At 42.3% G+C, this 12,444-nt stretch overlaps 2 protein-coding genes across 4 annotated transcripts in view; one reads left to right on the top strand and one right to left on the bottom strand.

The window, feature by feature from the left end:
- Positions 1–1,313: 1,313 nt before the first annotated feature.
- On the top strand, positions 1,314–5,717 carry stoml3b (stomatin (EPB72)-like 3b). Of its 2 annotated transcripts, XM_030437370.1 has the most exons (8): positions 1,314–1,448; positions 3,450–3,553; positions 3,671–3,743; positions 3,862–3,944; positions 4,031–4,234; positions 4,354–4,488; positions 4,972–5,194; positions 5,301–5,717. In XM_030437370.1, exons 1-7 carry the CDS (start codon positions 1,382–1,384, stop codon positions 5,158–5,160), a joined length of 855 nt encoding a protein of 284 aa, XP_030293230.1. In that variant the 5' UTR covers positions 1,314–1,381; the 3' UTR covers positions 5,161–5,194; positions 5,301–5,717. The 2 variants fall into 2 exon arrangements, with proteins under 2 accessions (XP_030293230.1, XP_030293229.1); XM_030437369.1 differs by having other exon boundaries at positions 4,972–5,689.
- A 2,431-nt stretch (positions 5,718–8,148) lies between these two features.
- Positions 8,149–12,444, bottom strand: part of mtus2a (microtubule associated tumor suppressor candidate 2a) — a 49,693-nt gene continuing 45,397 nt past the window's right edge. Inside the window, exons 10-16 of one of the 2 annotated variants that reach the window (XM_030437367.1) lie at positions 11,980–12,194; positions 11,744–11,849; positions 11,559–11,632; positions 11,360–11,458; positions 11,103–11,222; positions 10,688–10,788; positions 8,149–10,126 (exon numbers count right to left, since the gene is read on the bottom strand). In XM_030437367.1, the coding sequence (XP_030293227.1) occupies positions 9,697–10,126; positions 10,688–10,788; positions 11,103–11,222; positions 11,360–11,458; positions 11,559–11,632; positions 11,744–11,849; positions 11,980–12,194 (1,145 nt within the window). In that variant the 3' untranslated portion in view covers positions 8,149–9,696. The remainder of the gene's footprint in view (positions 10,127–10,687; positions 10,789–11,102; positions 11,223–11,359; positions 11,459–11,558; positions 11,633–11,743; positions 11,850–11,979; positions 12,195–12,444) is intronic. The other variant, XM_030437368.1, reaches the window with a different exon arrangement.

Raw genomic sequence — 12,444 nt, 5'->3', positions numbered from 1 at the left:
CTTAAATAAAATAAAACGCAGGGTGGAAAAAGAACTTCAGTGCAGCTCACTCACAATTACAAAGATAGCTATAAGTGCAGATCCTATAGTTGAGGGTGCAGCTGTTATTGTTTTCAGCCCTCACCCAGATCCTAAATCTGCCATTGTTGTGAATGCTCTGATAAATCGATGTAAATAATTAATGTGCAGTTTGTAAGGACAGTTTGAGTTGTGATGTGAGCTGCCATCCCCCAGGTGTTTCACTTATTTTATACCGTTAACACTCCTCTTAGAACTTGATACAGTGGTTATCACGAGCACCAGTGACATTGCACAACACACAGGTATCGCTATCTTCCATGTGGCAATTAGTCACAAGACCTCCCAACACCTGACCTCGCTATCTCACAGGAACAATTTCGATTTCTCCAATTTTTCCATTGTAGTTGTAAACTTTCATCACTCAACATCTGCAACATGAGAAAAGCGAGATGACTCATTTACCAAGAAAATTGCCTTTCTTGGTACTCCAACCAAGGAAATATCAAAACGAGGAAGTATGTATAAATATAAATATAAAAAAAAGTCATGATCATGATTCAATCATGAAAAGGGAAAATATTAAAAGCCACTATAATAAAGGCTTTTTTTTAATATATTTCTTGTTTTTGTATTTTTTTTCTTGTTTGGAGGGCCTGGATTGCCTCTCGTTTTTGAAAGATCTCCAAATTCACTGAACTTTTTATTAACTGAGCTTGTGAAAAAAAAAGTGCAAGTGTAAAACATAACATTTCAACACACATTTTATCTGACTTTATATTGTTTGTTTCTTCTCACTTAAGCAGCAGGGTATGACATTTTGTTCATCCTTTACCCTGCTATTTATCTTGAATGACATTTGTGTTCCTGCAACAGTAGTAGGAACCTTGCCCTTCAGTCAAATGAGCTCATTCTAATACATCCACAGTTGCCAGGCTTTTAAATAGTTGTTCACTGTAGTAGGAACTGAAAAGAGAGAAAGTAATTCATAACATTCTGCATTTAAATACCATCAGTAAATAATTATAATAATAAAAAATAATGTACTGTATTGATTTAGGACTGGTAAGAGGCCATATGAGGGAATCTCTCTGCTAAGTCGATGCACCATGAAAACAAAAGTAAAGCATACATTCGACATCTTTAACTCTATGTATTACTGGTATCTTTCCGGCGACGTGTTGGCATCATGACAATCGTACCCTGATGACGATCTGATCAATGATCAGCTCGGAGTTGGAGCCACACCTACACCATTCCTCTTTCAGCATTACAGCTTTAAAAGGCTGGGTGACTCCCTCCTCATTAGACACACTTCAACAAACACTCTCAGCCCACTTCCCCTCTCACTTCGCCCAAGCGCATGGAAATGGAGGACCAAATGGAAAGTCAGAAGAGGAGAGGAATGCAAAGCAAAGAAGATTTAATATGTAAGGCAAACCGCACTCACATTGTCTCCACTGTCTTTTCTTCAGAACTTTATTTTTCATATGTGCTGGTGGTGTTAAAAAAAAAAAAAAAAAAAAAGTCAAATATTAACAAGAAGTCTTGTGATATTAACAATAGCACAGGAGCTGCTTTAAGGCTTAGGTCAACAGTGTTGTTTGCTCTTCCCTGTGCTCATCCTGAATGTACATAGTCATTATATAGTTGCGTGAGCAGGAGTGTGTTATGTGTGCTGTATACGAAGGAGCTCACCTGTGCAGGTGGAAAGCAGCCGCAGAGGCTGAGGGCAAAGTGTAAGTCCATCGTCATAGAGACAGAAATCACATGTCACAGACATACGAGTCCCAAAAGCATGTGACTGTGAGTGTTTGTGGTTGTCTTCCTCAATTTGTGTGCATCTGGATTCATGCTCTGTGAAGTCAGGTGAACAGGGAACTACAAGGTTTCACATTGGAGTTGTGTGTGTGTGTGTGTTTGAAAGTTCCTTAATTTGATCGCTGATAAGAGCTTGTTTTCATATCAGAGGTTTTGCTGTGTAATCTTCTTCAAGGCCTTCATTATGGCCAACCTGTTTTACAGGATTGTGTTACGTAGACGACGGTGTGCACGTTATTTGCAAAAAGCTTTCAATTAAGTATTTGTTGGTGACACAGGACCAATCAATTTAAAGGAGCGCTGTGTAGTTTTGGGGGAGAAATTCAAACAGAATTTTAGTATCTACAATTCTAATGATGTAATAATACAAACTGAGAAATATTTATCTTCTCCATAACTGGATAAACAAGCTGTTCTCAGAGGAAGATAAGGTCCCCAGAACACTGTGTGAAGCTAGAAAGGTGGCAGGGTCCGCCACATATAAACAAAGTAAAACAATATGAAACTGTGTTGTCCTTTAAAGGTCAGTTTGTTTGTCTAATCATGAAAATGAACAGAGTTTGTTTATCTAGTTTCAACGGAGATCATTCCCTTGTGCTTAAAATGTCTTTCCCCTAAAACTACACAGTGCTCCTTTAAACTTGAATCTCATGAACAGATTTGTGCTTTTGGTCCACATTTCTAAATTTCTAAAAAACTACTTGAGTGGAAAAAAATATATATATTTATGAATGTTTACCACGGTGTTATCTGTTATTGTGTCACAACGATTCTCATAAACCGTTAGGCAACAAACACGTGACCTTTTCCCAGACTGACTGTCATGGATCACGAGGAACAGTGGAAGTGAATTTGCAAGGTACTCTAATGTGCAACAATGGCTCTTTAGAATTTGATGCAACAGTGAAATGTCCTTTGGTTCTGCAACAGGAAGCTGCATTTCCTGTGGTTTAACCTACAAAATTTGGAAGCAAAGAGAGACAAAGGCCACAGAGTTGACGCTTTTGGAATTGACAATCAAAATATAAATATTGTTCTCTGACAGCAACGGTGCTCAATGTAATGACCTCTTGCAAAACGTGTAGATAAAGGCTGAAAATACAGTCATCGGGGCTGGAAAGTAGGACACAGCATCATACGGGGACCCATCCCTCACTAAATGATTTTCTTTTATTGCCAAAGTGGCACTCGGGAGATCATGTTGCACGAGTAAACACTTCGCTGTTTGCTCTGTGTGTAATCTGAGTTTCTGTAGAACTAAGCTGGAAAAACAGAAGCACAATCCATGAAGGATGTATAAATAATGCTCTGTTCCAGTTCAAAAACATTACATTAATTACTATTGTTAACAGAGGACGTTTATTGACCCAAGGTGATTAAAATGAGCAGGTGCGCTCTGCGGTTGAGTTACATCGAGGCCAAAAACACATCGCCTCCACTTCCAAAGGGATCAGAAGTCGTTTCAAACTGGTTTATGGTCATTATGATCCCTTGTGCGCTTTTACAGCAGTAAACATCCAAAGTGATTTTCACATCTGCTGTAAGCTTTTCCTCTCTACTAGTATGTCAAACACACTCAAACACACATCGCTATCTCTTTCTATCCCCAGCTGAACGGACAGGGTCGCTAGGATGCATCGGTTGGTTCATAGTCATAGTGTCGGGCTTCTTCGCCGCTCTCCTCTTCCCCATCACCATCTGGTTTTGTGTGAAGGTGAGTATACTCAGGAAATCAGCACTGCAGTGGGGTAAAGGAGCAGAAAACCACCATTTCCTGTTTTGTTGCAAATTTTGAATGCAAACTGAGGCCTGTGTTGTGCTCTACCCGCAGATCGTTCAGGAGTACGAGCGCGCCGTAATCTTCAGACTGGGTCGCATCACAGACAGGAAGGCCAAGGGACCAGGTAGTGCACGCTGAGAATGGGGGAAATCATTTGTGGTTAAACAGAAAAAAAAAGGGGATTTCACATGGGGATTTTTTTCTAGTGGAAATTCATGCCTTTTGCCCCTGTTCATCCACAGGCATTTTCTTTGTTTTGCCGTGCACTGACAACTGCATAAAAGTCGACCTGCGAACAGTTTCCTTTGACATCCCGCCACAAGAGGCAAGGCAACATAAAACTGCAACACCATACAGTAATCACAGGTAATATATCTGTGGATGAAAAACTGTCATGTCTTTCTACCCTAGATCCTGACCAAGGACTCGGTTACGGTCAGTGTGGACGGAGTGGTGTACTTCCGCGTCAGCAACCCCATCGCCTCTGTGGCCAATGTGTCTAATGCTGATTTCTCCACCCGACTGCTGGCCCAAACCACCCTCAGAAACGTCCTGGGGACCAAGAACCTGGCTGAGCTCCTGTCTGACCGCGAGGGCATCGCTCACAGCATGCAGGTACAGAATCTAACGCTCACTCGAATTGTGACGTGGTTGCGATGGGATTTATTTTCAGGTTATTACTACTGACTGGTGAGCTACAGGTGTAACTTGTTCCCCATTCTGTCTTTTTCCAGTCCAACCTGGATGAGGCCACAGACGACTGGGGCATCAAGGTGGAGCGTGTGGAGATTAAAGATGTGAAGCTGCCGCATCAGCTGCAGAGAGCCATGGCCGCTGAAGCAGAGGCTGCCAGAGAGGCCAGAGCCAAGGTTAGGACGAGTGACACCACACATACAGTGTTAAAGGTCCCATATAGTAGACAGTGCGATTCCCAGATCCTTGTTGATTAAGAAGGAGGTCTGTTTGCTCTATGAATACTGCGAGAGAAGCAAAACACTCGCGCCACGGATCAGCGACCACAGCCCTTATTCAGAACCTGCCTTTTAAAACGAGCCGTCAGGACTTCTGTAAGGCTGTGATGTCACGGCTGCACAGTCACCGACCTCAGCCACGCCCCCCTGCACGGACAAGGTTCCAAAAGCACTGTCAGAGCTGATGCTGAAACACAGTGACGGATGCTAGCTCACAGCCTGTAGGAGCTGACCAATGAGAGGAGAGTGTAGATTGTGGGAGGCCTTAAAGAGTCAGGCAATAAAACAGAGTGTTCAAACAGCGGGTGATTAGAATTGCAATGGACAGTATGAGAAATAAAGCATGTAAATATGTTGTAATATCTCATTCTTGATCTGCAGGTTATTGCGGCAGAGGGCGAGATGAACGCCTCCCGCGCCCTGAAGGAGGCGTCCCTCGTGATCGCAGAGTCTCCCTCAGCCCTGCAGCTTCGCTACCTGCAGACCCTCAACACCATCGCGGCGGAGAAGAACTCCACCATCATCTTCCCCCTGCCCATAGATGTCATGACTCACTTCATGCGGAAGTGATTGATCGGCGACGCTCAAGTTCGCTCCTCCTCCGGAGTTATATGAAACGGAGGCATCCTGGGTCGGGGTACATTTCTGTGGAGCCACGTGCGAGATAATGCTTGATTGTTGTATGGCTGACATTCTATTTTCTTTTTTTTTAGCTGATCACAACCTCCGTGGTTTATGTAGTCAAGATGTGAACGGGGTCGGGGTACATTTCTCTGGCGCCTTGTGAAATAAACAGCCATGTCCAAGATAATGCTTGATATGCCAGGCCTGCTGATGGATGAAATCGCAAGTGGTTCTTAGAGTTTACAAGATTATATGTTGCTACAATTATGTTATAGATATCGTGTCATCCATATTAAATGATGTAATGTTAATCACCTCATACTTTGATACAATAAATGTGAAATATTTTATAATGTGGAATTGCTGAAGTTTTCATTTACAGCGTACAACGATTCTGTCACCTCCTGTCTCAAATCTTGGATCCCAACAATAATGTCTGTGATTTTTGCATTGTATATACATATTTTAATCTCTTCATCATTGAACAGTTTTCATTAAAACCCTCTGAGCTTCAGATGTCATTTTAACAATGAGAACGCCCTGCTGCAAAAAAAACCTTTTTTTCCGTCTACTACAAAGTTGAAAAAAACTGAAGAATTTATATAAAAAAAATATAACAAAAGATGAAAACTGTTGTGTAAGTTTCAAGTTTTGTTGTATTTTTTTGTTTGCTGGTCTACTTTGTTTGTTGAACCTCACAGAGTTGTTTCCAGAAATAGAAAAGGAGAGGGGCAACAGGTTTAATCTGGATATCTGATGTCAAAAAGGTAAAGGTTAGCAAACTCTAAATATGGTAGTCTTGTCCAAGTATACTCTGATGCTTGTAGTCAAGACCGAACCTGAACATCTACACTTTTCTGTCCCTGAGGAGAATCGCTTGTATCCAGAACACATGTTGCAGCATGCAGGTAAACACACACCAGCTCTCGGACATCGCGTGACTTTTTCTTGAATATTTTTAATACCGTGTTCTCCCTCCAAAAAGTACAAATAATAGCATCAACATACCGCGTATACATTTCATGTTGACCTATCTCATTCCTCGTCCGCTAGGCCTCTTACGCTACGGTTACATTTTTCGACCATCACAGATTGCAGAGAGGTTAAAAGGAAAGAGAAAGGGAGAGCGAGAGAAAACAGCAAAGACAGGAAAAAACATGCTTCTATCACTTTTGTCGGTGCACTAAGACACAACTCATGTTGTAAATGTATTTACATTCAAACATACAATCAGTGCCAGAACAAACCAATTCGGTAAACTTTTTGTCTCTGGACCAAATCCGTGAGAGTTAGTTGTACAAATACCACCACAAATCGAAAATTTTAGTGCTGAAAGTTGACAAGCCATGGGAAATAATTTGCTACGGCAGCGTTTAAAAAACCAACATGGACGTTTCAATCCCTAACGAATTAAATGGACTACCCACGTTTGTCGAGGGGAGGCTCAACCAAGTGCTACATATTAAATGGCTGCTACATCGTGGTTAGACGAGAGGTCCTTCTATAGCAAACAAAATCACACGAATGACTCGTATAAAACATGTGGTCATTACATTTCTGACATTCAGCGTATAGCGAGACACAGATGTCCACAGGACACATTGAAGGGTCATTACAATACCAGGTTCATCGTTTAGAAATCATAGTCCATTCAGAAAAAGTGAATCATCAATTCAGTATGAAATTTTTACGCTGTTTGTAAACAGTAGTCTTCGTTGCATTTTTTTGTAGGCTGCATTTATTTATTTTTTTTTGCACCTGAAGCGACCTTTAGGAGGACCCTGAAGAAACCACTCGACGACGCAGGTGAACTGTGGTCCTAAACGTTTGGCAACACAGTGACTTTTTCCCGACGGGCGAATTTCGTATAGCGGGATCGCCGCGCAAAAAACATTCTCAAAATTGTCAGCGTGTAGGTACAAAAAAAGAAGTGAGAATCGAGAGACGCGCCTCAGACCCTACGCTGCGCTTGACATTCTTTTGTTTAAGAGCATTCAACCCTGTACCGTATCGTACAAAAAAATCTAGAAGAAAGAATTTTTTTTTTTTTTTAGGTTTCTGTCTTTTAACAACCATCAAAAGTGCTGCTGGTATCGCAATTAAGGATCCACTTGAAAGTATTTGACTGGAAAAAAACTGGCAAGCCCAGAAACGCCCCTTCTTTACATGCTGGTAAAAGGTTAACTTAATAGAAAAAGTGACCAGGGGCGCCCCCCCACCCCCCCAAGCCCGACCCCCCCCATGCATCTACATAACTTTTAACAAAATTACATTAGTGACTAACCCTAAATCCTGCTCCTATTAGCCGACGTAAACTTACCCTCATCCCCTTCTCACTGCCCTTGTTTATTTACAGCGGTTTAAGCTTTTGTTTTGTTACAATATGAGTAATTCACTGAGATTAAACTGTAATAATACTGTAGTGTTCCACATCGTTCACAAGCCGGATGAAAGACCCTGAGGGTAAGTTATAGAGTTACAGAGCAGGAGGCATTTATGACATACTGTATGCTATAAAATAATTCTTGTTTTTGTATATACCAAAGGATGTTTTTTTTTCTCTGTTGTGTTTCATAGAAGTGGAAAAAATTATCTCGGGAAAAACATCTTGAGAGTGTATGATGCTCTGTCGAGAGGCTATACAAAATGAAAAGCCGACGATATTTCTAATCTAAATTTAGAAAATAATTCCCTGAATGACATATTTCTCGCGCGCCGAGAAAAACTCGCCGTGGCTCGCGAAATAGTTTGAACGAAAAACACTCGAAGGATAAAAAGTGTCATTCGGATAAACGAAAGCCTTAGGAGAGGTTATGAAAAGGTTAACACAGGCCGACGCCGCTGATCTCTGTAACACTAGTCACGAAGTGGTAAACAGAGAGTTAACCTGTATTTTTATTCTCTTTTTTAAAGGCGCAGTATGTAAGAATTTGACACCTGTTTATTAATACCCCCCCCCCCCAAAAAAAATCAAAAAACATTATTTCTTCACATTCTGTTGATCATTTTAGTTACGTTTTGAGTGTTTTCCACTAAAATCTTACGTATTGCACCTTTAACCTACATAGCTTATAGACCCATATCATATCATAAGTCAGTCCCCTGAACACCACCTATGTATGACGAGTAAAAAAAAAAAAAAAAAAATCAATAACTCTGCACTATATTTCCTTTCTCCTCAGGTACATCACATATTATTCCACTTGTGTCCCATATGTGTTATTTTCCCCCCAAAAAATTACAAACACCCCCTTAATAAATAGACGGATCACAGCAATAATAAGTTTCACATTAAGACTGGAAGACTTTCACAGTACATGCTTGCAGAAGTTAGCAAAATACATGTAACAAATGAATTAGATATCACATTTTTAAAGAAATCCACAACATTTATAAACAGATTCCTGTGTTGGGTCCCCCCCCCCCCCCCCTTAGCTTTGAGCTCCCTGTTAGCTCTGTGTTGTTTGTTTCTTGTTGTTGATGTTGCTGTTGAGCTACGCAACAGACTGCACATTCCCCGCTGAGGTAAAAAATACAAAATGGCAGACGTAGTTTTTGCATGTTGACCTGAGGGATCCCTCGTAGCTCGTGTAAGGAAGACCTGGCAAAGGTTTTAAACGTTTTAAGTCCTCTGTGTTTTTTGCGAGGTTCAAATGGCTGGGGTTCCAGGTAGGGCTGTCCCACACAAGTAAAACTATCAGTGTTGACGTAAATTACAAAATGTTAAAACGGCTGAAAAAACGCGATTCACTTGGATTTACAAACCAATTCTTTAATCCAAAGCCGTTCACGGGATAAAATGCTGCTTGTCCTCTGCTGGTGAGACGGCGGGACGAAGTATAAGGCGCTTTGTTGGGGATTTTTCCGGATGATAAACTAAACAAAAAAAATAAATAAATAAATAAAACCTTTCTGTTGAACGCTGATTCAGTTCACGACTCAAAATTCAGACTTGAATATGAGAAACTAATCCCGATGAGAGAGAACATAGCTTATTTTATCAAGGTCATGGCCGTGTTTACAACACATTGTGTTCTGGTGACGAGAGTGTGCTACTTTCCATCTGTACTGTTTTCCTCTGTGCGGGACTCGTCGTGACTGCCAATGCAGGGAGGTTTCTCTACACGCCGACACTATCCGTGCCACTATCATACATTATGTACATTCTACACTTCCAGGACTACGTACAAGTCAGGACAGGAGACGAGGCTGAGTTGCAGTCATCTGCATCCATTACATTGTTTAGTCTTATTGTGTCTGCGTTGTGATTCACTTGACGGACACCCCCCGGCATCACCAAGAGACTTGAAAGTTCACGACTTTGTCCAGTTTTGTCCCCGTGATGACAGGAAACCACAGCCCTTGCTTTTCTCCGACTGTTCACATTCAAAAATGAAACGGAGGAGAGAGGAGAATGAAGGGAAATGAAAGAGAATGTGAAGAAAAAAAAAGAGAGAGAGAGAGAGAGAGAGAAATGTGAGCTTATCTCTGCAAAGAGCTGAGAAAACTGGGCGAGTTACAGCCATTGGCTGACACTCGGTGTGTGGGCGTGGCCGGGCCAGGGGAGTAATTCTGATTGCTGGCTGCCCTGTGAGTGGGTGTGCCTGGTCCAGGGGAGAGGTTTTGGTTGGTGGAGGCTCTGTGTGAGGGGGAGCAGTATTGGGCCTGCTGGGGACAGCCGTAGCAGTGGGTGGGGGAGTCGCAGCCCGCTACAGGTGAGGAGGAGAAAAATGGAGATGAAGGGACGGGGGAGTTGGAGAAGGAGCGGTGCAGCGGAGAAGAGGCAGGGGACATGAGGGGGCTGGTCTGGAGACGCCACAGGAGCTCCTCATTGTTGCGACTCAGCCGCTTCTTCTCGGTGCTCTCCTTCTCGACGGAATCATGGAGGTTGGCATTCTCCTCGGACAGTTGCCTGCAGGGAACAATGCAGTGTTTCATTTTCCATTTTCCATTTTCAAGTCTCCATTTTTCATGAATACATTGGCAGTTTTCTGCCTCTATCCCTATCCCTTACCTTAGATCCAACTTTATAACCTTAACTCTAACCCTAACCCTAACCGCCTGATTCTGGTTGAATGAGACACACTTGTTTTTATTGGATTTTGCTAGAACTTCTGTTTTTCATGAATAATTCAAAGAAAAGTTTCCATTTTCCATGAATACATCGACAGTTTTCTGCCTAACCCTAACCCTAATGCCAGATCCAAATATGTAATCCAAAAAAGCGCCAATACAAATGCACCTGGCCAATACAAATGCACCTGGTAAGTGGCCATTTGGAGTTGATTGGTACCCAATCAACTCCAAATGGCCTGAAACATGCTCCTTAACACTTTCTAGAGGATGAATCTTGGCCCTGATGCTTAGTCATATTTCACCTCTGATCCATCCCATTCACTTTGCATTGTTTGTATGAATATTTTAATTATAGCTCAAAATCTCCACATGGTGGTGATGATCGGAGGTGTCTTACCTGGACAGGGAGAGGTTCATTTCAATACGAGCCTTCAGGTCTTCATTCTGCTGCTGCAGAACCTGGACCCTCTCCTCAAGGAAGACGTTCTTTTGAGCCTGCTCAAAAGTAGAACACAACCGCAGCGCAATATTTAATTCACCAGACATAAAAGTGTGAGAGCGCTTCATAGTACTGACACTGTAATCTTTAAAGTAACTGCTTGGCGTTGATGGACGTGTGTGTGTACCTCAAGGCTCCGTTCATGGCCCCCTTCTCTTTTCTTTTTGCATGCTGCCAGGTTTTTCACAGTAATGATTTGTTTTACCGTTTTTTATGCTGATGACACTCAGCTATTCAAGCCGTTAAAACTCTCAGTGTGCGTGTGTGTGTGTGCTTGTGACAGAGGGGGTTGGGCTAGCTTATTTGAGCCTACCACTTTCTCCAGATCAGATATCTTCTTCTCTTGCTGGTGTATCTGCTGGTTCTTCATTTCCACAACCTCCTTCAAGCTCTTCAGATCTTGCTCGATGTGCTGGTACGGCGCCAGGGCATCCTGTTACAGACACGTTCACAAACACGAAGAGGTGGAAAAGAGAGGAGGGGTCATCGTAGAGATATTTGGATATCTAAAATATTTCAGGCGACTCATAGTCATCATTTGCTCGAGTAGGTAGCTGTAGGTAAACTCACAACTATCTGCTCGTCTGTGCTCCTCCTCAGAGCCTCCTCAAAACGTTTGGCTTTGTCTCTCAGACTCTGGTTTTGAAATGTTAGAGTGTCCACTTGATCCTGCACAAACACAATAAGATTCATGGTATCAGTACACACATATATAGCATGCATAAGCCAAAAAAATGACCCATTCAGTATAGTTTTAATGGAATCATACCTGTAGAGAAAGCCTGAGTTTCTCAAAATCCTCCTCTAGCAGCATCTTCTGTTGCTCATGAGCTTTCCTTAAGTCTACACACACACACACACACACAGTCGGAAGCGGAACAAAAGAGAGTTGGTGTTGTGTCTAGCAGCACCGGTGTCATGTTGTGTTTATTAAATGAGGCCTAAAAATCATACCTCTCATGGTACGGGCGTGCTCCTCATGCAGTGTTGCCATGGTGATGTTATGCATGTCTCTAAGCTCCTGAATGGCTGCCTGGTGGTTGACAGTCATCTCCTCCACCTAACATACCAACCCACCCACACACACACACAGATACACACACACACACACACACACACATTGCAATGTGAAAGATCAGATTTCATCAAACCTAAAAACAGACACATCTCCCATGGTGCCCTACTCTCACCTGCTCCTGTTGATGGGTCCTTAGCTCCTCCATCTCTGACCGATGCTCCGCCTTCAGGTGTTCCGCCTCGGCCGAGTGACACTTCCTAAGCCCCTCCTCCACTGCAGCCAGCTCCGCCTCCTGCTGCAGCTGCAGCTCCTGCAGCTCTCGTTCAAACGCCACCTCCAGCGCCATCTTTTCCCGATGGAGTCTCTCCCATCGCGCCGTGTTAAAGGCTGTGTATGGAGCAGAGCTTATCTCAAAGACTTACTATGCAAACTTGGGTCACTCAATTTAATTTTAGCTAGATAGAATTTAAAAGAAAAGCAGTTATGTGGAATTGATTTTTATATTCAAAATATAATTAATTAATCTCAAAAGTACAAAAAGTAGAAATAAATGGTCCTCCCTGAGTCCTCCAAACTGTCAGCAGATCAACAAATATAAATACAGAAAAAAAAAATTGCCAGGGCCTTTTTCAAGAAG

Source organism: Sparus aurata, chromosome 13 (genome assembly GCF_900880675.1).
Source record: "Sparus aurata chromosome 13, fSpaAur1.1, whole genome shotgun sequence".
NCBI lineage: Eukaryota > Metazoa > Chordata > Actinopteri > Spariformes > Sparidae > Sparus > Sparus aurata.
The sequence above is the reverse complement of the archived record's forward strand: the minus strand, read 5'-3'. Positions and strand labels throughout refer to the sequence as shown.

Bases quoted from the DNA above. Each gene is read 5' to 3' on its own strand.
- stoml3b (XM_030437370.1), top strand. From the start codon at position 1,382: ATGGAAATGGAGGACCAAATGGAAAGTCAGAAGAGGAGAGGAATGCAA. The intron at 3,744-3,861 runs GTAGTGCACGCT...GTTCATCCACAG, and splicing joins CAGGAAGGCCAAGGGACCAG to GCATTTTCTTTGTTTTGCCG. The intron at 3,945-4,030 runs GCAAGGCAACAT...TTTCTACCCTAG, and splicing joins TTGACATCCCGCCACAAGAG to ATCCTGACCAAGGACTCGGT.